This window comes from Medicago sativa, chromosome 8 (genome assembly GCF_051527215.1).
Source record: "Medicago sativa cultivar Bolivia chromosome 8, Bolivia_mono, whole genome shotgun sequence".
Classification (NCBI taxonomy): domain Eukaryota; kingdom Viridiplantae; phylum Streptophyta; class Magnoliopsida; order Fabales; family Fabaceae; genus Medicago; species Medicago sativa.
Genome location: NC_140756.1, coordinates 12096431 through 12116919, shown reverse-complemented (window position 1 = coordinate 12116919; position 20489 = coordinate 12096431). Strand labels below are relative to the sequence as shown.

At 33.8% G+C, this 20489-nt stretch overlaps 3 protein-coding genes across 6 annotated transcripts; 1 reads left to right on the top strand and 2 right to left on the bottom strand.

The window, feature by feature from the left end:
• Positions 1–2925: 2925 nt before the first annotated feature.
• LOC146897009 (dof zinc finger protein DOF1.7-like) lies at positions 2926–3939 on the top strand. Its single transcript, XM_085739269.1, has one exon. It carries the CDS (start codon positions 3092–3094, stop codon positions 3737–3739), a length of 648 nt encoding a protein of 215 aa, XP_085595395.1. The 5' UTR covers positions 2926–3091; the 3' UTR covers positions 3740–3939.
• Positions 3940–7250: 3311 nt separating this feature from the next.
• On the bottom strand, positions 7251–12477 carry LOC146897008 (FBD-associated F-box protein At4g10400-like). Of its 4 annotated transcripts, none has more exons than XM_085739267.1 (5): positions 12344–12477; positions 9808–9941; positions 8676–9721; positions 8405–8593; positions 7251–7770 (listed from the first exon to the last, which is right to left on the bottom strand). In XM_085739267.1, exons 3-5 carry the CDS (start codon positions 9714–9716, stop codon positions 7576–7578), a joined length of 1425 nt encoding a protein of 474 aa, XP_085595393.1. In that variant the 5' UTR covers positions 9717–9721; positions 9808–9941; positions 12344–12477; the 3' UTR covers positions 7251–7575. The 4 variants fall into 4 exon arrangements, with proteins under 4 accessions (XP_085595393.1, XP_085595392.1, XP_085595391.1 ...); XM_085739266.1 differs by lacking the exon at positions 12344–12477 and adding an exon at positions 10207–10374; XM_085739265.1 differs by having other exon boundaries at positions 8676–9941.
• LOC146897007 (uncharacterized) lies at positions 12394–17006 on the bottom strand. The gene is made up of 4 exons (XM_085739263.1): positions 16902–17006; positions 15441–16721; positions 15163–15351; positions 12394–12763 (listed from the first exon to the last, which is right to left on the bottom strand). Exons 2-4 carry the CDS (start codon positions 16713–16715, stop codon positions 12569–12571), a joined length of 1659 nt encoding a protein of 552 aa, XP_085595389.1. The 5' UTR covers positions 16716–16721; positions 16902–17006; the 3' UTR covers positions 12394–12568.
• Between the last annotated feature and the right edge of the window lie 3483 nt (positions 17007–20489).

Genomic DNA, 20489 nt, shown 5'->3' with positions numbered 1-20489 from the left:
AAGGGATCAAAACTTAAAAAGTTAAATACAAGATCAAAAACTTGGTATTTAAAGTGCATTTAAACTTAGTTTTGAATAACAATTTGATCTTCACCTTATTCATATTATTTTAGTATCTCTATGTTTTGCATATGTATTATTATATGAATCAAATTTATGATTTTTCTTTTGACGTCTAATATATACACCCTCCGGTCACTTTTATAAGCAAAAATCCATTTTCTAGGTTCATTCATTAAATGTTGCATGTGGTCTATATTTAGGTTACATACAACATTTAATGAATGAATCTAAAAAATGGATTTTTGCTTATAATAGTGACCGGAGGGTGTATTTAAGATAAGAGTTCAAATCAAAAACGATAAATTTAAAGTTAGAAAACATTATCAAAACATGGATGAATGTTCAAAATGACGTGAAAAAAAATAAAGAAATAAATACTTGCATAAAATTGATAATCCCTCCGAATTATTACTAGTAGTGTATTTATTTATTTTTCCTTTTGAAAAAGAAAACATTATTATGATGATGTTGGATCATAAGATTTTTAAATTATTATAATATTTTATATTTTTTTGTCGAAATTAAATTACTATAGTTGTCCTTCGTGGTTGGTGGATTAATTGAGAAGATTAATTTGACAGAGACATTCCTAGTATGATCACAATCTAAAAAATTATTATTATACATTGTTTATTGCAATAGAAAAGTGTTGATTTGTTTATTGCAATAGAAATTTTTGTTCTTACTGTACCCTACGAGGTATTCTTACATAGACACAAACACAAATATATAGTGTTTGATAATATATACATCACAACTCTTTTCTTTAAACTATTAAATCACTTTATTATCAATTTATTTTTTATTATTAGAAAACATATTTTAATATGTGTGCGCCCAAAGTCCATTGTAGAATTTCCACGTACCCTACTACTTCCATACCTTTATTTTATTGCAACATAATATAATTTTGCACGTACACTTATGAATCACAATCAGCACTTTTATGATATTGAGGTGTTTTTATTATGTGACATTGATCAACCATAATGTAAAAGGTCTACTCCTTAACCAAAAAGGGAAACAAAAAAAGAAATATTTGCATTTATACTATATTTGGTTTCCTTAACCAGTGCTTCGAGAGCACTAATTAACATTTTACTAATGTAAAAAGTGTATAGAAAAACAAAAAAAATCTTGTGAGAGAGAAGAAAGCCACTCATAATATTGAAGTCAGGTGGTAATCACATGACATTGACACTTCAATGTCATTTAAGTGCTACCCCATGAATAAATAACAGAAAATGAATGAACACTTTTGTTAAGAAAATAATTATTTGTCAACTTTTTTTTTTCTTCTAAATAATTTAGTGGTTAAAATTTCATATGAGTGTCTCTGAAAACTTAATTAAGTTGGTAGAGACGTTATATAATATATATAAAAATAGAAATTCAAACCCCAAACATTAAAAGATGAATTTTTAACCTCCATATCACTTAACCAAAAAAAAATCATTTATGCAATGTCCCTTGCCACTAACTTAGTAAACCTTTATTTACTAAGGATCTTCCTAACAAGTGTCCTATGTGCATTGTTTAAGGAACCCACAAGAGGAAATTATGTCTTGAAAATACAAGTCAAAACACTTGTTAAAGTCATAACGTACAATTTTCAATGCAAAAGTTGTTACTTTTAGATGCTTAAACAATACCTTTAGGACACTTGTTAACATTTTCCATTTACTAATAGATTAAACAATCTTATTTTCATACCCTTTTCTCCTCGTAATCAAAAGGTTATTGATAAAATGCAGTAGAAGATAGAAGATGGGTTTTGAGCTCTATTGGCAGGGTTGAATTTGCCGTGTTAGGAGTATTTGCGACTAAAGATCACATTTAACAAATTAACAAAATTTAATATTTTCCAATTTTTTAAACCTTCGCTAAAATAAACTCAAACATAAATTAAACAAAAATGTCCCATGAGCTTAGCTCACTTGGTAAGGGATAATGCATAATTTATGTAGGGGATGAAGTTCGAACCTGGACACCCTACTTATTCACCTTCAAGGTGAATTTCTTTAACCGATAGACTAATTGACAAAAAAAAATTAGTGTCATTTAATTTAAATTTTTTATAACTTTTTAGTGTCATTTTCATATTAATATACAAAAATATTAAATAGTGTCATTAGAATATCAATTAGGGGTCCTCGGGAGTTGGTATAAACAATACATAATATACACAAGGTTCGGTGTTCGAACCTCGATCATCACAAAAAAAAATATCAATTAAGGAACGAAAATAAAAAAATTATGAATTCAACTTGTAAATTTTTTAAAATTGGTGTTTTCAACGGAAAATTGTTAATTTTGGTTTCTTTAACAAATGATTAATCATCCTTTGTTTTATTTTTAAAATATATTTTAAAAACACATTCTTTATTTTAAATGAATTTAAGTGTATAATGAGAGTATGGGACCATGCACTTGTGTGAAATTATTTTGTCCAATTAAAATTGAAGAAACACAGAAACCAGTCAAATCCTTCTGGTGTGAATACTGAATAGTGATCAGAGAGAAAGTGCAGTATTGTGATTCTCTTTGAAGACTCATCTTGTGGTTATACTTAACCCATCTTCCTCCTCTTCAAAATATCATATTTCATTCATACATCTCTCCCATCTTCTCTTAAATGTTACTACATCTTTTGCACTTATCCTTAGACCTTGCAACACTTGGTGAGAAATTGCTTCTTGATTCTGAAATTTTCATCTGATTTTTCTTTTTTGCTACTGAGCTATATAAGTCCAAAACCTATTTCAACTTCTCTTAGAAAAAACATAACCCAACTTTTTGTCTTCTTTTTACTTTTTCTCTTCACTTGTTCTTTTTTTTGTCACATCTTCAAAACCCAACATAAATAACAACCCATTTTCACCAAAAGTTCATTTTGGATCCTACTAAGCTCAAAGCTTTGAACTTTATTGAAATATCAAACAAAATTTCAAAACCCTAATTTCCTTGTTTCTACATAACAATTTTCAAAAGCTAGTTCTTCAAGTTGCTACCTTTTAGTGACATAAAGATGCAAAACCAAACAACATTTCAACCCATGAAACCAAATTTTCCAGAACAAGAACAACTCAAATGTCCACGTTGTGAATCAAGCAACACAAAATTCTGCTACTACAACAACTACAATCTCTCACAACCACGCCATTTTTGCAAAAACTGCAAAAGATATTGGACTAAAGGTGGCGCTTTAAGGAACATACCAGTTGGTGGTGGAACAAGAAAAGTTACAAAACGTTCTTCAAATTCTAAACGTTCAACAACACCATCTTCATCTTCTCCATCAGCATCAACAACCAGTTCTTCAGCAGCAAAAGTTTCACCTTCAGTTTCAGAAACTGACCCGACCCAGATTCATGTTGACCCGGGTGAGAGGAATTTTGGTGGAGGGAGTTTTAGTTCACTTCTTGCATCAACTGAGCGATTTGGGAACCTTTTTGAAGGTCTGAATTCAAATGGGTCGGGTTTGAAAATGGGTGAATTTGGTGAGAATTTGAACTGTGACCCGGTTGTGAATACGGATTTGGGTCATAACCCGGGTGGTAGAAATGGGGAATCAGAGATCTTTCTTGGTTTGCAAAATGGTGGTTCAAATTGTTGGAATGATAATCATGGTTGGTCTGATCTTGCTATATACACTCCTAGCTCAACTTATCAGTAGAAGAGATTTAAAAAAAATTGAGCCTTTTTTATGGCTTAATTTAGTTTCTTAATCATGCAATAATTTGCTTAATATTTATACTCATAATATTTATACTATGGTTTTGTAAAGAGTTATCTAATTTGTACAAGTTTATGGATTTGTATGCCATGGAGGATCATACATTGACAAGGTCACTAAAGAAGTATCCTCTAGGTAAATGTTTTTTTTTTCTTTTATATATTTATTATATGATTTATATCTGCATGCTTGTGAATGGTGTTGTTTACCATGGTGGTAATGAAAAAAAAATGATTTTTTTCTTTTGGGTAAGGGTGTGATTTGAATGCTACATTGATGATTAGGATGATCATGTAAATTGGTGTGTTTTAGCCTAGTCATTTGAAGCATCCATGGATATTTGGAAGCTTGCATGAGAATTTGTTGATCATTATATCTAGATGTTTGGGAATGGAAGGGATGATATATTGGAAAGTTCAGAGAGTGACGTATAGTTGAGCCTTATTTGTATGTACCTTGTCAATGGAGGGCATGACAACTGATACCTTGTTTGTTTCTTTTACCAAGTTTCCATCTTGGTGATTGTTATTTTACTGATCAGTATGTACTAATCAACTCTTTTGAGATTCAATTTATGGCTTTATATTTCCTTTTCCATTCTTTGTTGTTTAGCTTTAATCAAATGGATTTTGGCCAACATATATATGGGAACTCATTTTTCATTCTATTTCGAATTGAATGTAAATCCCTTAAGCAAAGTTTCGAATTCAAGTAGATAATGGATATGGCAAAAGGAGCGAGTTTTAGGAGTTCAACGTTGAATAGATATTTTCTTAGATAAGAGTTGAATAGATAAACTTGAATCAAGGATGCTCGTGATTAATAAACTTTTTTTCTTACAAATTAATACTCCCTAATCATATTTATAAGCAAAAAATTATTTTTAGATTCATCGAAAACCTAATGTATTTAATTAACTTAAAAAGTAGATATTTCACACCTATGACATTTTATTATATGTTCCATTATGAACCATTTTACGTAAGTGAATTACCAAGATCTGGAAAAGAACAACCAAATTCTACCGTAATGTGCTCCCACAACCAAATTCTAGTTCTAGTTGAATTGATTGGGTGGTTTTGGGATGGAGAAGTGTCTTCTTCTTTAATGTGTGCTGAGTTCTCAAGTGGTCTCCACATGCCATGATGTGTTAAAGATGGGTTGCAAGGTTGTCCTCCAAGTTACCATTTCATTTACGACCCTCCACATGTGTGGGGTTGATTTAACACAGATTGGCCAAGATTTTTGTGTATGGGATGCAGAAGTTTCTGCACTACCTTAAGTAGATTAAAAGAAAATAGTACAAAAACTGAGGATATATAAAAACTTAACCCAGTGTAACAAAAAACAATCAACCCATAAGGTGATATACAATAACCTTAAAAAGTATAAAGCCAACAATCCTAATCTAGAGTACACAACCGTACACCACTTGTAGTACAATCTAGTAGACTCGCGTATGTGTCCGGAACTAAATTGCAAACTAAATGTATGAGCTGAAAAGCGTCATAATCGAATTTTTTGATAACATGGCTTGAACCCAATCGCAAGCACATTAACGAGTCAGTACACCTACAATTCACTATTAAACAAACTCATAATTACAAATCTAACTTGTAAGGTGAATGATGTCACTATTTATAAACTTATTTTATGCTCTATCTTTATTCTATGCGAAACTTAGATTTTTCCTAGAGATATAAGTACATAATAATATTGCATTTTTCCATTCTATTTTATTTGAATTCATTTCGTTTAAGTGTTCATTAATTGGTCAAATATTAGTGTCAACGTGAGTAGAAAATTGTCTTGAGTCATCCCTCACCACAAAGGAAAACGTGTTTAGGAATCAAATGGATGGACATTAGATGTCAACTCAAAGGTGTTGTTGACTTCTGCCCAACGTTGAATGGAAGGGATGAATGAGAGATTTCGTAATGAATTTCATTCAAACTTTGCTATTTTGAGAAGATAATAGACATACAAGCTTTGATTCTTTGACTATATGGCCATAAATGAGCAGGAAAGAAGGGATGGTTTTGCTTGCTTGCTTCCACTATTCAAATGGTCTTCACATCAATTAACTTGAAGATGAGTTAGGTTTGGGTGGCTTTTTTAGCATGCCCTAGTTGTCTTATCCGTCCATTTTCGACCCCATTTTGACTTGGAGCTACTTAATGTCTGTTTGATTTTAGTATTCTTAAATGACTCACTTGTCAATGTTGTTTGCCTAAATTTCTATACATAGTTGTTGAAAAAAAATTACACCACAATCATAAGTGAGATCATTAATAATATTTGACTTTAATTATAGACACCTTGAATATCTTTGGTCATTTAAGCTTAAGAAAGAAAGCTTTCAATTTAGGCCCTGAATATTTTTGGTCATTTAAACTCACAAGAAAATTAAACTAAAATCTCGAATCATATAATTACATCTTGGTTGTATTGTATTATTTGTTACACCGTCTTTCAGAAGCTTCGCTTACATGTATTTGTTAAAAACTACTGGTATCGGTTAAAAGGGTAAAGTTAAAAGACCAAAGTGACACTTTTTAAAATTTAGGGACCAATTTAGTGGATCATGTGAAAGCTTCAAAATGTAGCTCGCAAAATCACGTTGGCTCATTATAATTTTGTCAAACTCACATGGAACCCAAGCATACCCTCAAACCTCAAATAAACTGATTGTAACTGACTCTATGTCCTTGTTCAGTATACTCAAAATTTTCCATTTATTTAGTTATGATATGACAATTTTTGTTAAAGTAACTCATCTACTATCTTCCTAGTGTAACCTTATAATCAATAAAGATTGCAGAAGATTGTGTACCTCGCATCCTTTGCAAGGCCAGTACATGCTGTAATTGTCATCGATGGGAATTAGAGCAAAATGAGAGTACTAACTCTGTATCATCCCTAATTCCCCCCCATCAACACCAACTCATTAAGTGATTTAACTTCAATTACACCCTTCGGTAAGACATAGCATTCACCGCCACCTTCTTCATCCTGGTCAGGACCATCAGGCAAACAAAGCTCTAGTACTTCAACACCACTTTCACTTGCTAACTTCAACCAATGATCAACATCTTTTGACATGTAATGAAGCTCAAAATTGTTCACGCTAAGAAATTTTTCACCTTATCAATCATTGGAAGATAATAAAGAACTACAACTAAGTAAAGGCAGTAGTTCATCCAAGAGAAGGAATGGAGATGAACTTCATTAGGTTCCAGTGGCACTGACATTTTGGTATTTGCCGGATCGCAACTCGAGTGTTGAACACCACTTAAGCGTAATCAAAGGTCTTCCTCATAAACCAAAATCAGCAAGTAAGCCATCAACCATGATATTCAAGTCAATACAAGAAGAAAGGAAACTTTTGTGACTAGTTCATATGAAAATAGATAACCCTCGCATACTTGTTCCTATTTGTAAATATTTCACAAGAAAAATAAAATACACACATTGATTGAGCGATTATACATATACATCAATTTTTTTCAAAGTAACTCATCGGCTAACTTCCTAATTTGAAATTACTCAATAAAGATTGCAGCTAGGCCTGAACATGTTGTAATTGTCATTGATGGGAATTAGAACAGATTTAGAGTACTAACTCTATAATACTGTTCAACATTTTCCATAATGTATATCAAAACAAATGGCATGTCATTATGCAATAATAAAAGGAAGAGCTGCACTTAAAATGCATTAAGAGGTAAAATCAAACTTCAAAGTAAAAACATGTCTATGAGTTGATGACAGCAACATTAAAATTCTAACATAAAGTTAATTTTTTCATAAGTTGGCAACAGTTCTAGCATGGTCTTGAAATCAATATTCTCATCAATCTTCACCGAGCTCATGACTTTCACATTCTTCAAGCCATGCCACCAACACTTAGTATCACTAGAACTGCAAAAGCAGTCATCCCCCTTTCTTTCCATTAGCGTCTCATATAAAAACTGCATATTTAGATTATTAACAAATAGAGTTAGAAGCTCCACAAAACAATTATGTTTTATATATTGATAAAAAGCAAGATCTTTTAAGCATAAGTGCATGTGTCTAACATAAAATGGAAACATGGCAATACAATTTTTACCGGTTCTATTAAATAATACAATCGCCAATTGTTGGAAGCATGGTCTAATACTATATGAACATGGGAGACAATGACATACGGTACCTCAATGAATGCTCTGTTGAAGATATTAAACTCAAAATTGAACAAAATAGTTGAAGGAAAATTGGAGCAAGAAGACAAGTTGGATGTAGAATCATAGGGTAATTAATATAAACATAGATTGCAATGGCGTGAGTATATAAACATAGATTGCAATGGCATGAGTATAGGCGACGTCAGAAAAGGAAGATACTGACCAATCTTTTGTTTACTCAATCTTGTCCTGTTTTTAGCAATTCATTCTTACTCAAAGAACCGATATGTGTTTGACATAAAAGGAAAACATAGATGACAAGCTTTTTTTTTAACCTTTTGTCATATTGTACAATCACAGATTCACAATATAATATGTAAGAATTTCACTGCTGGAAGCACAACATGAAATTAAAGAAACATGGGAGAGAATGACATACCTCAATGAATGCTTTGCTGCAAAGAAAAGGAAGTGGGCTCAAAGATATAAATGCAGGGCAGCAACTTGAAAGTAAGATATTTACAATAGATGAAAACAAAGTTTTATCTTTTGGAACAATGTGAAGGTGCAAGTGTTTGATACTTGGTGGAGGGGATGGCACTTGAAATACCATCGGGTGAAGTACATCCTACATAATCCAGACACAAATACATTAAGTAGTTATGAAGATTGAACTAACGAATTAAGTAGCTAATTAATATATTACTCACCACAATTTGCTGAGAGATGAATAGGGATAGAGATGACAAAACATTTTGAGGTTTGATGTTTTGCAAAAATCCCCTCAAGTTACAAAGATGATGATAATGAATGGGAATCTCCATATGGACTTTTAGTTGACTAGAACTTCTTAGAAAAGATATAATAGGCACCAAATCACCATCACTGTGATATACACACGATAATAGATTTGGAGCATCAATGTTGACCTCCTTCAAGTTAGAACAATTAGATAACTCCAACACCTTAAGTTGAACACTTGAAATATTAATCGTCTCGAACATTCTGCAATTGTTCAACTTCAAACTCTCAAGGAAAGGGAATTTCGAAAACAGTTCAAGAAACCATTTGTCTGTGATAATACCACTCTTCAAAGACAACAAGTCTAAATATTTCAAATTTTGGCACCTATCAAAATCAATCTTAAATGGTGCGTCAAAATCACCAGGACAATAACAGAATTTCTCAAGACACGGGGCATCAATATAAACCTCTTGTATTCCTCGAACATCAACCGTCTTCAACTTAAGTAGACCATCCATACTCAAAGACTTTAAAGTTGCGCCATTAGGAATCAATACAGAATAACACTTCAAAGTTATATGTTCAATCAAAGGACAACAAGAAATGAGATGTTCAATTGCATGTTCGTCTGTCGAAATGACATGCCACAATGACAATACTCTCAGTGAGAAAAATTTAACTGAATGATTCATGAATGCCGTATCAACTCTGATTCCCCCCATCAACTCTAACTCAGTAAGCGATTTGACTTCAATTACACCCTTGGGTAGGACATAGCATTCATCCTGATCGAGACCATAAGGCAAATAAAGATGTATTCCTTCAACACCACTTTCAGTTGCTAACTTCAACCAAAGATCAATATCCTTTAACATGTAACTACATATCTCAACATTGTTCCCATCAAGCTTAAATATTTTGATAGCCAATCCATTATCGTAGAATCTCAACAACCTTCTCTTCACATAATAAATGAAATTTTCTATCTTTCTAACAAAATCATCCATTGATTCTGGAAACAACATTCTCCCTATATCAGATGGAGGAAACATCCCAGTGATTTGAGTATCAGAAAAATACAATATAGGAAAAGTATACCATGTTTCTAACCAAGCATTGGACAAAACACTTGTCCTAGCAGCATCTTTCTTTGGCAATCTCGACAGGATGTTATGAAGAATGAGTTTTGGTAGATTCGACAATCGGTCCTCATCGTGCTCCATATTTTTGTTCTGCAAGCATAAGAGTAAGAATAAGAGTAAGAGTGAGATTAATAACAAAATTTAATCAACAATTTTCAGTAGATATAGCTAGGGTTTAGGGTTTAAATAAATTATTCATGTTTGGATTGAATAATTTCTCTACTGCATACACAAAAATGGAAGTAAGTTAGAATCAGATTCTTGAAAACAAAAAATCAATGATGCTTCTTCATTGTTTGTTCATCACCGATGATATCAACAAAAGAGAGAGAAAAGATGCAAAAGTGAAACTTACAAAAGTGATTTCGAAGAAGCAAACACTGAAGCGGTGAGGCGAGAGTGAAAAGCTAGAAGGAAAATGGAGAGAGTGAAGACACAAGAAACTCTTTTGAAAACCCTAAATAAACCCTTTTGTAATCGAAATCAAAATCACTTTCCTTCTTTTTGCGTAAAGAGGGAAAATCAAAATGTGAACAGTCATCGCGGCCGTCGAAAGGAAATTTTCATTTTGTTTCTTTTCTTCTTTTTGTTTCTTTTCTTCTCAAATATCAAAATTTGAAAATATTTTCTGATTTAAAAAGGACAAAAATGTCAATAATTAAGTACTTGTAAGGATTGATACGATAATAAGTGAATATATTGAAAGACTGATATGACAATATTAATGAAACATTTTAATATCAAAGACTATTTTAACTAATAAAATACATAATTAGAGACTATTTTAAAATTTCGATACATTGAAGGAATGTTGTGGCTATTGGTTACACATTCAAGGACTAACATGATTTATAGTTTAAAATTAGTTTAATTCATTTGAACCGGTTTTTCGTAAATTGATTTTTATAAAATGATTTAAAAATCGGATTTAGTTATTTTTCTTAAAATTACTATGGTTACTAATGCTTGAAAAATAAATTATATTTTTTTAATAATAAGAAGAATGTTAAATTAAGCATGAGATCTGGTAAAAAAATTAAATTAAGCTTGAGATATACGCATTTGCTTCTAGATAAGAATGAAAATCTTATAGCAAAATCTATTAATACTCTTGCGATGCACTAATAATACATTTGAAGAAAATGTGGAGATTTTTAAAACTTTTTTCTTTTGAAATGTAGGGGCTATTCTTTGAAGCCCCTCAAGATGTAAGGACCAAAAACATATTAATCCTTAAATTAATTGCAAATATACGACGTAGTTTTGAGTTTCGACCAGGCAAGAGATCTTCCTCAGAAATGCATGGTGATACAAGAATGATGTCAATACAAGATCTCTCTCGCTTTCTCATCCAGGTAATATGACTCTCTCAATTTGGGGGATATAAAAGATTTTAATTGTTTTGCTGAGAGATTGCCTAGCTGCACTGTTTTTTTTTGCTGAGCTGAGTGGTATGAGGAGATCCATAAAGATTGCTTATCTTAATCAGTGGCCTAACCTTCGGATGGAAACTGATTCTGCTTTGGTGGTTTTAGTTCACATCAATTAACTTGGAGATGAATTAGGTTTGGGTGGCTTTTTTTAGGATGCCCTAGTTGTCTTATCCATCCATTTTTTCGACCCCATTTTGACTCGGAGCTACTTAATGTCTGTTTGATTTTAGTACTCTTCATTGACTCACTTGTCAATGTTGTATGCCTAAATTTCTATACATAGTTGTTGTAAAAAAATTACTACACTACAATCAAAACAGGGAGGACATTAATAATATTTGACTTTAATTATAAATATTTCTAAAATAAAAAAAAAATAAAAAAAATCATACATATGATTGATTGTAATTTGCTGACAACGTAATATTTTTATTCGGTGTATAAAAATTTAAATTTTTGACCAAAATAATGAATAAAGTTACTTGATACGATAATTTTTAACTTTCAACGGTTTATAGTTGTCAGCATTAACTACCATAGGGCGCAAACTTAAGTTTAGCCCTATTTATGCCTTGAATATTTTTGGTCATTTAAACTTACAAGAAAATTAAACTAAAATCTCGAATCATTTAATTACATCTTGGTTGTACTGTATTATTTGTTACACCGTCTTTCAGAAGCTTCGTTTACATGTATTTGTGAAAAATTACCGGTATCGGTTAAAAGGGTAAAGTTAAAAAAAAAAAAAAAAAAAAGTGACACTTTTTAAAATTTAGGGACCAATTTAGTGGATCATGTGAAAGCTTCAAAATGTAGCTCGTAAAATCACGGTGGCTCATTATAATTTTGTCAAACTCATATGGAATCCAAGCATACACTCAAACCTCAAATAAACTTAGCCTTAAATAAACTGATTGTAACCGACTCTAGGTCCTTGTTCATAATACTCAAAATTTTCCATTTATTCAGTTATGATATGACAATTTTTGTTAAAGTAACTCATCTACTATCTTCCTAATGTAACCTTATAATCAATAAAGATTGCAGAAGATTGTGTACCTCGCATCCTTTGCTAGGCCAGAACAAGCTGTAATTATCATCGATGGGAATTAGAGCAAAATGAGAGTACTAACTCTGATACTGTTCAGAATTTTTCAGTGTATATCAAAACAAAGTGGTGTGTCATTATGCAGCAGAATAGGGAAGATGTGGACTTAGAATGCAATACTAAAAGGTAACATCAAACTTCAAAGTAAACATGTCTATCAGTTGATGAAAACAACCTTAAAATTCTAAGGTAAAGCTAATTTCTTCTCCAAATCTCAACAATTCTAACATGGTCTTGAAATCAACATTCTCATCAATCTTCATTGAGCTCGTGACTTTTACATCCTTCAAGCCATGCCACCAACACTTAGTATCACTGGAACCGCAAAAACAGCCATCCTCCTTTCTTTCCATTAGCGTCTCATATAAAAACTGCAGTTTTAGATAATTAATAGATAGTGAAGAGTTAGAAGCTCCACTCAACAATTATATTTTATATATTGATGAAAAGTAAACATTTTTTAGGCATATATAAAACGAAAACACGGCAATACAATTTTTTCTTTTTCCATGAAATAGAATAGGAGAGGGGTAACCTTGGCGCAACTGGTAAAGTTGTTGTCATGTGACCGTAAGGTCACGGGTTCAAGTCCTGGAAACAGCCTCTTGTGTAAAAACAGGGTAAGGCTGCGTACAATACACCAAATGGTGGGACCCCTTCCCGGACCCTGCATATGCGGGAGCTTCAGTGCACCGGGTTGCCCTTTTTCATGAAATAGAATAGGACGATCACCATATCTAGGAAAAATGTTCTGAAATTATATAATTATGGGAGACAGCGACATATCAAAATGAATGCTCTTGCTGAAGATATATAACTCAATTGAACAAAATTGTTGAAGGAAGGAAAGATGGGCTAGAAGAAAAGTTTGATCTAGAATCAGAGGGTAGTATAGGCATGGATATTATGTGAGTAACCGCTTCCAAATAGAAGTGGTGTCAGAGTAACCACGTCCAAATAGAAGTGGTGTCAGAAAAGGTAGAAATGGCAACAAAATCAGTGAAGCTGAACAGGAAACAGGGAACGATCTTAGAAGAAAAAAGAAGCAGCGACCAAATTGTTGTCAAAACGAAGAACGCCTGTCACCCTTGTTCAAAATGGGTCAAAGTATGGTGGTGGAGAGACCAGAACTTGGTCTCAGAAGATTTCAGTCAACCCTATGCCTTCGTCAGGATTGTGGAAGAACCTATGGTGGTAAAGAGACCACAAATGATATTGTATTCTAAAAAACTCTTAGACTGACAAATTTCAAGAGGCCAAATATTCAACAGAAATGTAGAAGAACTTATGTTTCGACTAATATGAAAAATACAACAGACATATGTTCTGTTGTTGTCTACGCTGTGCTCCTCTTTGCGTACTCTTCTGTCGATGTCTTTGAAGCAGAGCAAGGAAAATATTGCTTGGTATTCTGGGACGCCGAGTTTACCGAAGGAGTTGGCTTTCAAGCTATCTTGAGTATAGATCCTTCATCCCTTAATGCAAGGTCCTTCATTATCAAGGTCATCCACAAAGGAATTAGCTTCCAAGCTATTTGAAACAGGTTACAAAACAACACCCTAATGCTTCAATCCCCTATAGAACTCCCAAACCATAATAACCAAGAAAACACATGAATCAAAATTTGATACCCCGCAATTACTGAGACAGTAGCTGATAAATTCCCCCACAACACCTCCTTTTTCAACCTGAAGTTCTCCACCATCCCATTCAATACAACAAAACACACATGTCCCCCTAACATGACTCTAGTTGCAGTAATAATGAAGCCAAACCAGAAAATACAACTAGGGGATACTATAGGAGACTGTCAACATAGCAATCGAACTCTGCAGAAGTAAATTGATCACTTGCACCCTTGCACCAAGACAGACACCTACACAAGACTAGAACTATTGTCATCTCAATCTCAAAAACAAGCTTAAGTCCAGACTTGCGAAACAACAATCAATACACCCAGTTTGCATAGTCAATGGTTCCTTCAACAATATAATCCATGCGCCAAAAGCTCCATCATCTTGTCACACAGGACATCATTACTACTACTTCACAATTTTGCCCAGAGGGAGGCAATTTTCAGTGACACTAAACACTTGCAAAGAAGTCCATCCATCCCTATTTTCTGGAAAACAACATTGTGCCCAAGCATATGTTTTGTGTCAGTACAATCAACCCTTCAACAACAATAACAACAACCAAGTCTTATCCCACTAAGTGGGGTCACCTACATTTATTTATCAATACCATTTAACCCATCTACCTTCCATTCTCGAACCTTCATTAGAGTTTGCTTCTGAATACATGAACACCGGAAACAACCTTCATTACCAGCAACATATTATTCAGTTTCTTACTGTATAAACGCAGGTATCCCCATTGGCAGCCGTTCTTTTCAATTACCAATTTGAGTGCATTTCAAGAGTCTGACTCAATAGACGTAGTTAAGAGTTGTTAGAGAAGTTTGTTAGTTCATTAGAGTTTAGCCTCTAAAGCAGGGTACTTTTTCATTGGAGAGGATTATGGCGGTTGATATGTTGTGAACAAAAGAATGATTCTAGAATAAAGATTGATCAACATAATTGAAAAAAAAAAAAAAAATCTTTGAATATCTTCCTAGTACGATCAAGTGTTCGCCACATAAGGAAAACATGGCAAGCCAAGCATATTTTTTTTTTTTAACCTTCTGTCATATAGTACAATCACAATATAATATGTAAGAATTTCATGGCTGAAATTTGAAATTAAAGGAACGTGGGAGACGATGACATACCTCAATGAATGCTTTGCTGCAAAAAAAAGGATTAAAGCTCAAGGATATAGTTGCAGGGCAGCAGCTTGAAAGTATGATATTTACAACAGACGAAAACAAAATCTCATTTTTTGGAACAGAGCGAAGGTGCAAGTGTTTGATACTTGGTGGTGGGGATGAAACTTGAAAGACCAATGGGTTCAGTGCATCCTACATAATCCAAAGTAAGTACACACAAATACAATAAATAAATATTATGTAGAATGAATGAACGAATTAAGCAGCTAATTCATACTCACCTCAGTTGGCTGAAAGATGAATATAGACAGAGATGACAAAACATTTTGAGGTTTAATGTTTTGAAGAGATTCCCTCAAGTTACAAAGACCCAGATAATCAATGGGGATTTGCAAATCGACTTCTAGTTGACTAGAACTTCTAAGAAAAGATATAATAGGCTCTGAACCACCACCACCGTAAAATACACACGATAATAGATTTGGAGCGTCAATGTTGACCTCCTTCAAGTTAGAACAATTAGATAACTCCAACACCTTAAGTTGAACACTTGAAATATTAATCCTCTCAAACATTCTGCAATTGTTCAACTTCAAACTCTCAAGGAAAGGGAATTTTGAAAACAGTTCAAGAAACCATTTGTCTGTGATAATACTACTCTTCAAAGACAGCAAGTCTAAATATTTCAAATTTTGGCACCTATCAAAATCAATCATAAACGGTGCATCAAAATCACCAGGACAATAACAAAATTTCTCAAGACACGGGGCATCAATATAAACCTCCTGTATTCCTTGAACATCAACTGTTTTCAACTTAAGTAGACCATGCATACTCAAAGACTTCATGACCCCAGAGGTGTCAGATTCAAGTAGAAAATTTGTTGCGACATTAGGGATCAATACTGAACAACACTTCAAAGTTATATGTTCAATCAAAGGACAACAAGAAATGAGATGCTCAATTGCATGTTCATCTCTCGAAAGGACAGCCCACAATGACAATACTCGTAATGAGAAAAATTGAATTGAATGATTCATGAACGCTGTATCAACTCTAATTCCCCCCAACAACACCAACTCAGTAAGCGACTTGATTTCAATTACACCCTTCGGTAAGACATAACATTGACCCCGACCTTCTTCATCCTGGTCGGGACCATCAGGCAAACAAAGCTCCAGTAATTCAACACCACATTCACTTGCCAACTTCAACCAATGATCAACATCTTTTGACATGTAATGAAGCTCAAAATTGTTGACGCTAAGCTTAAATTGTTTGATAGCCAATCCATTATCATAGAACCTCAACAATGTTCTCTTGACATAATCAATGAAATTCTTTCTTTTCCTCAAAAAACCTTCCCTTGGTTGGGGAAATGTCCCTATGAACATACCATCAGAAAAATACAAAATAGGAAAAGTATACCATGTGTCTTCCCAAGATTTGGACAAAACACTTGTCCTAGCAGCATCTTTCTTTGGCAGCTTTGACAGAATGTTATGAAGAATGATTTTCGGTAGATTCGATAATCGGTCCTCCTCCTCCTGCTCCATTTTTACCTGCAAGCATATGATACAAAAGGATCACATCACATGAGCTGTAATTGGATACATTTACAACACAATTTTAACCTAATAGCTTATGTTACACCGCATCATATCACAAAACAGATGATTAAACGAGAAAGATGCATTCATTGAAGAGGGTTTAGAGAGAGAGAGAGAGAGAGAGAGAGTTGCCTGGTTGTTGATGAAGGATCGTGGGAATCGCAGAGACGATAACTTCCTTCACTCATTCTACCATTGGTGCAGCGGTGGTGAGGTTTCGATCCCAAATTCCTGCTTGTTTTGTTGTAGAGTTCTTACATTTATTTATTTATTTATTTTGTGAAAACATTTTGACTTTTTGGTCAAAGAAATGTTTTTAAGTTACTAGTGTCATTTTGTTTTTAGTTTTTAAATGTTCATTTTAATTTGCAAATAAATGTATGAGTGATTTTTTAAGTGTGTTTTTTTAACAAGCAAAAATGAAGATTTTTTTTAAGTGTGTTATTGTGATGGAGATAAAATAAAATACTAATTAATTAGAAAAAATGTAATTGAAACATAAAATTTAGACGCAAATTAAATGAGTGAATCATCACATTCGTCTCTAAATTTGCACGAATCGGTCAAATTCGTCCTCCAATTTAACGAAATATCAAAATAGTCCCTAAATTTGTAAAATGTCAATCAATTTAGTCTCACACAAAGTTTTTAATATCCCACATTTTCTTCAAATGTATTATTAGTGCATCATCAGAATATTAATAAACTTTGCTATACGATTTTGATTTTGATGCACAAGCAAATGTGTATATCTCAAGCTTAATTTAATTTGTTACCAGATCTCATACTTAATTTAATCTTCTTATTATATTATCATTAAGATATAATTTATTTTTCAAGCATTAATAACAATGATAATTTTAAGAAAAAATAATTAAAAAATGATTTTTAAATCATCTTATAAAAATCAATTTGAAAAAAAAAGTTTCTTTAGTTGAATCACATTAAACCGAATAACAACAGAGTCTCTAAAAACTATTGTTCTTTCTTAAAAAAAAAAGGTATTGTTCTTATAATTAATTGAGTTAAACCGAATGACTCAATTAAAAATAAAATCATAAGAAAATTATCATATTTAGTTATTTTAAAAAAATCATCTTTTCTAAAATGAACTCTTCCTTTCATTTTCTCCATAACAAATAACCAATAAAATTTATTTTTACATTTTTCGATAAAATTAATTTCAAGAAGAACACGAGAAAATCATTTATACTCTAAAGAGAAATGATAGTAACAGTCTCTTTTCTACCACCATCTTCATTCAATACTCATTTTCAAAGTGGGGAAAATATTGGTGTACACCCTTTTATTTGTACCACTTTTACACCACCCCCATGTGGCTTTAAGGGATAATTTAGTCATTTTATCTCACCATCACTTCTCTTGTGTAAGTTTGCAACTCCTTCCTTTATCCCTATAACACCACTCATCTAACAACCCAAAACCTATAAAATTCAAGCAAAAATCCAAATCCCCCTAACTCATTGGCAAGCTGAACATCAATTAAAACCTGAATCCCACATATCCAAAAAATTAAACCCAAAACCCATTAACTCTAGAAAATCAAACTCAAATTTCGAAAATCAAAATCCAACCTAATACAGGTGGGTGGTGTATCTTGGGGGATTTTAATGCTGTAGGGGAAGGGGATGAAAGAAGAGGAGTAAATGATAATGCATCACCTAGCCAAATTTTAGATATGAGCTTATATAGAAGATTTGTAATAGAGGTGGAGTTGGAGGATCACCATTTGTTTGGAAGGAGGTTTACTTGGTATCATGCTAATGGTAGAACGATGAGTCGGATTGATAGGGTGCTTATCTCCGAAGAGTGGAATAATTTTTGGGGGGAGACGACTCTTTGGGTTCTTCCTCGTGATGTATCAGATCATTGCCCTTTGGTGCTTAAGGTTGGTGGATGGGATTGGGGCCCAAGACCGTTTAGATTCAACAATTATTGGTTGGAGAATCGGAAATTCAAGGATGTGGTGGAGGGTTCTTGGAGTTCAAATAGTACGAGAGGTTGGATGGGTTTCGTGTTGAAGGAAAAATTAAAGGCGTTGAAGGTGCAACTTAGAGAGTGGAATAAGGAGGAATATGGTAAAATGGATTTGAGAATAGCTACGCTCACGGAGGAAATTCGAAATCTTGATGTGAGGGGGGAGGTTACTCCGTTGGACGAAGATGAGGTGAGAACCCGAAAGGAGAAATTTAACACCCTTTGGACCACTTTAAAGGCTAAAGACTCTCTTACATTCCAAAGGTCTAGGGTAAAGTGGCTAAAGGAGGGGGACCCAAACACTACTTTTTTCCATAATTGTATGAAGGCTAGAACAAGGGGAAATGCGGTGAGGGCCTTGAAGGTGGATGATGTTTGGTTTCAAGCACCATTGGAGGTTAGGAGAGTGGTGGTAGATTATTATAGATCCCAAGTGGCGGCGGTTGGAGGTGCGCGTCCGACTTTGGATGGGGTGCCGTTTGACTCTCTATCGGAGGAGGAGAATTTTTCATTGATTTTGCCATTTACGGGAGAGGAGATAGAGGAGGTCGTGAAGTCAAGCGAAGGAAACAAGAGCCCGAACCCGGATGGCTTTAATTTTCCTTTCATTAAGAAATTTTGGTATTTGATGAAGGATGAAGTAAGAATCATGTTTGATCAATTCCATGCAAATGAGGTGATTCATAAAGGTCTTCTAGCTTATTTTGTGACTTTAATTCCGAAAGTCTCTTCTCCGATGACTTTGAAAGACTTTCGCCCTATTTCTTTGCTTGGTTGTCTCTACAAGCTTCTTGCGAAGGTCTTAGCTAGAAGATTGGCTAGTGTGATGGACTCCATTATCTCTAGGTCTCAATTAGCTTTTGTAAAGGGGAGGAATTTGGTGGACGGTGTGTTAGTGGCGAATGAATTGGTGGATTATGCAAAGAAGACCAAGAGTGAGTGTATGGTTCTTAAAGTGGATTTTGAAAAAGCTTATGACTCGGTGGATTGGGGTTTTTTTTGGAGTACATGATGAAGAGGTTGGGCTTTGGGAGGAAGTGGGTGGCGTGGATGAGAGCTTGTGTGTTTGGAGGAAGTATGTCGGTCCTAGTTAATGGAAGCCCAACGGAGGAGATTGATATTCAAAGAGGGCTTAAGCAAGGGGACCCTTTGGCACCTTTTTTGTTCCTAATGGTGGCGGAAGGGTTTGGGGTTTGATGAGGAATGCGATGAGACTCAATTTGTTTGAAGGCTTCCGGTTTAAGAGGGAAGGAATGGTGTTATCTCACTTACAATATGCGGATGATACTATTTGCTTCGGTAAGGCGGCGGTGGGTAATCTTTGGACCTTGAAAGCCTTGTTGGAAGGATTCCAAATGGCCTCGGGTTTGAAAGTTAATTTTTTGAAAAGTGCCTTAATAGGGGTGAATGTGCCAACAGAGTTTATGGCTATGGCTTGCAATTTTTTGGGATGTAGCCAATCTTATCTCCCTTTTAAATATTTGGGTCTCCCAATGGGTGCTAATCCTAGAAGTGCCTCTACTTGGGAACAATTGGTGGAACACATTTCGAATAGGTTGAACTCTTGGGGTAATAAGTATTTGAGTTTTGGTGGTCGAATTGTGCTCCTCAATTCGGTGATCAACGCTATTCCTATTTTCTATCTCTCCTTTTTGAGAATGCCGGTGAAGGTGTGGAGGAGGTTAGTTAGAATCCAAAGAGAGTTTCTTTGGGGAGGGGTAG

What these genes read in the sequence shown, in the direction of transcription:
- LOC146897009 (XM_085739269.1), top strand. Translation starts at nt 3,092, where the DNA reads ATGCAAAACCAAACAACATTTCAACCCATGAAACCAAATTTTCCAGAA.
- LOC146897008 (XM_085739265.1), bottom strand. Translation starts at nt 9,932, where the DNA reads ATGGAGCACGATGAGGACCGATTGTCGAATCTACCAAAACTCATTCTT. An exon ending in TCATCTCTCAGCAAATTGTG is followed by an intron (nt 8,594 to 8,675) that starts GTGAGTAATATA and finishes TGGATTATGTAG; the next exon opens with GATGTACTTCACCCGATGGT. An exon ending in GCAGCAAAGCATTCATTGAG is followed by an intron (nt 7,771 to 8,404) that starts GTATGTCATTCT and finishes CTAAATATGCAG; the next exon opens with TTTTTATATGAGACGCTAAT.
- LOC146897007 (XM_085739263.1), bottom strand. Translation starts at nt 16,715, where the DNA reads ATGGAGCAGGAGGAGGAGGACCGATTATCGAATCTACCGAAAATCATT. An exon ending in TCATCTTTCAGCCAACTGAG is followed by an intron (nt 15,352 to 15,440) that starts GTGAGTATGAAT and finishes TGGATTATGTAG; the next exon opens with GATGCACTGAACCCATTGGT. An exon ending in GCAGCAAAGCATTCATTGAG is followed by an intron (nt 12,764 to 15,162) that starts GTATGTCATCGT and finishes CTAAAACTGCAG; the next exon opens with TTTTTATATGAGACGCTAAT.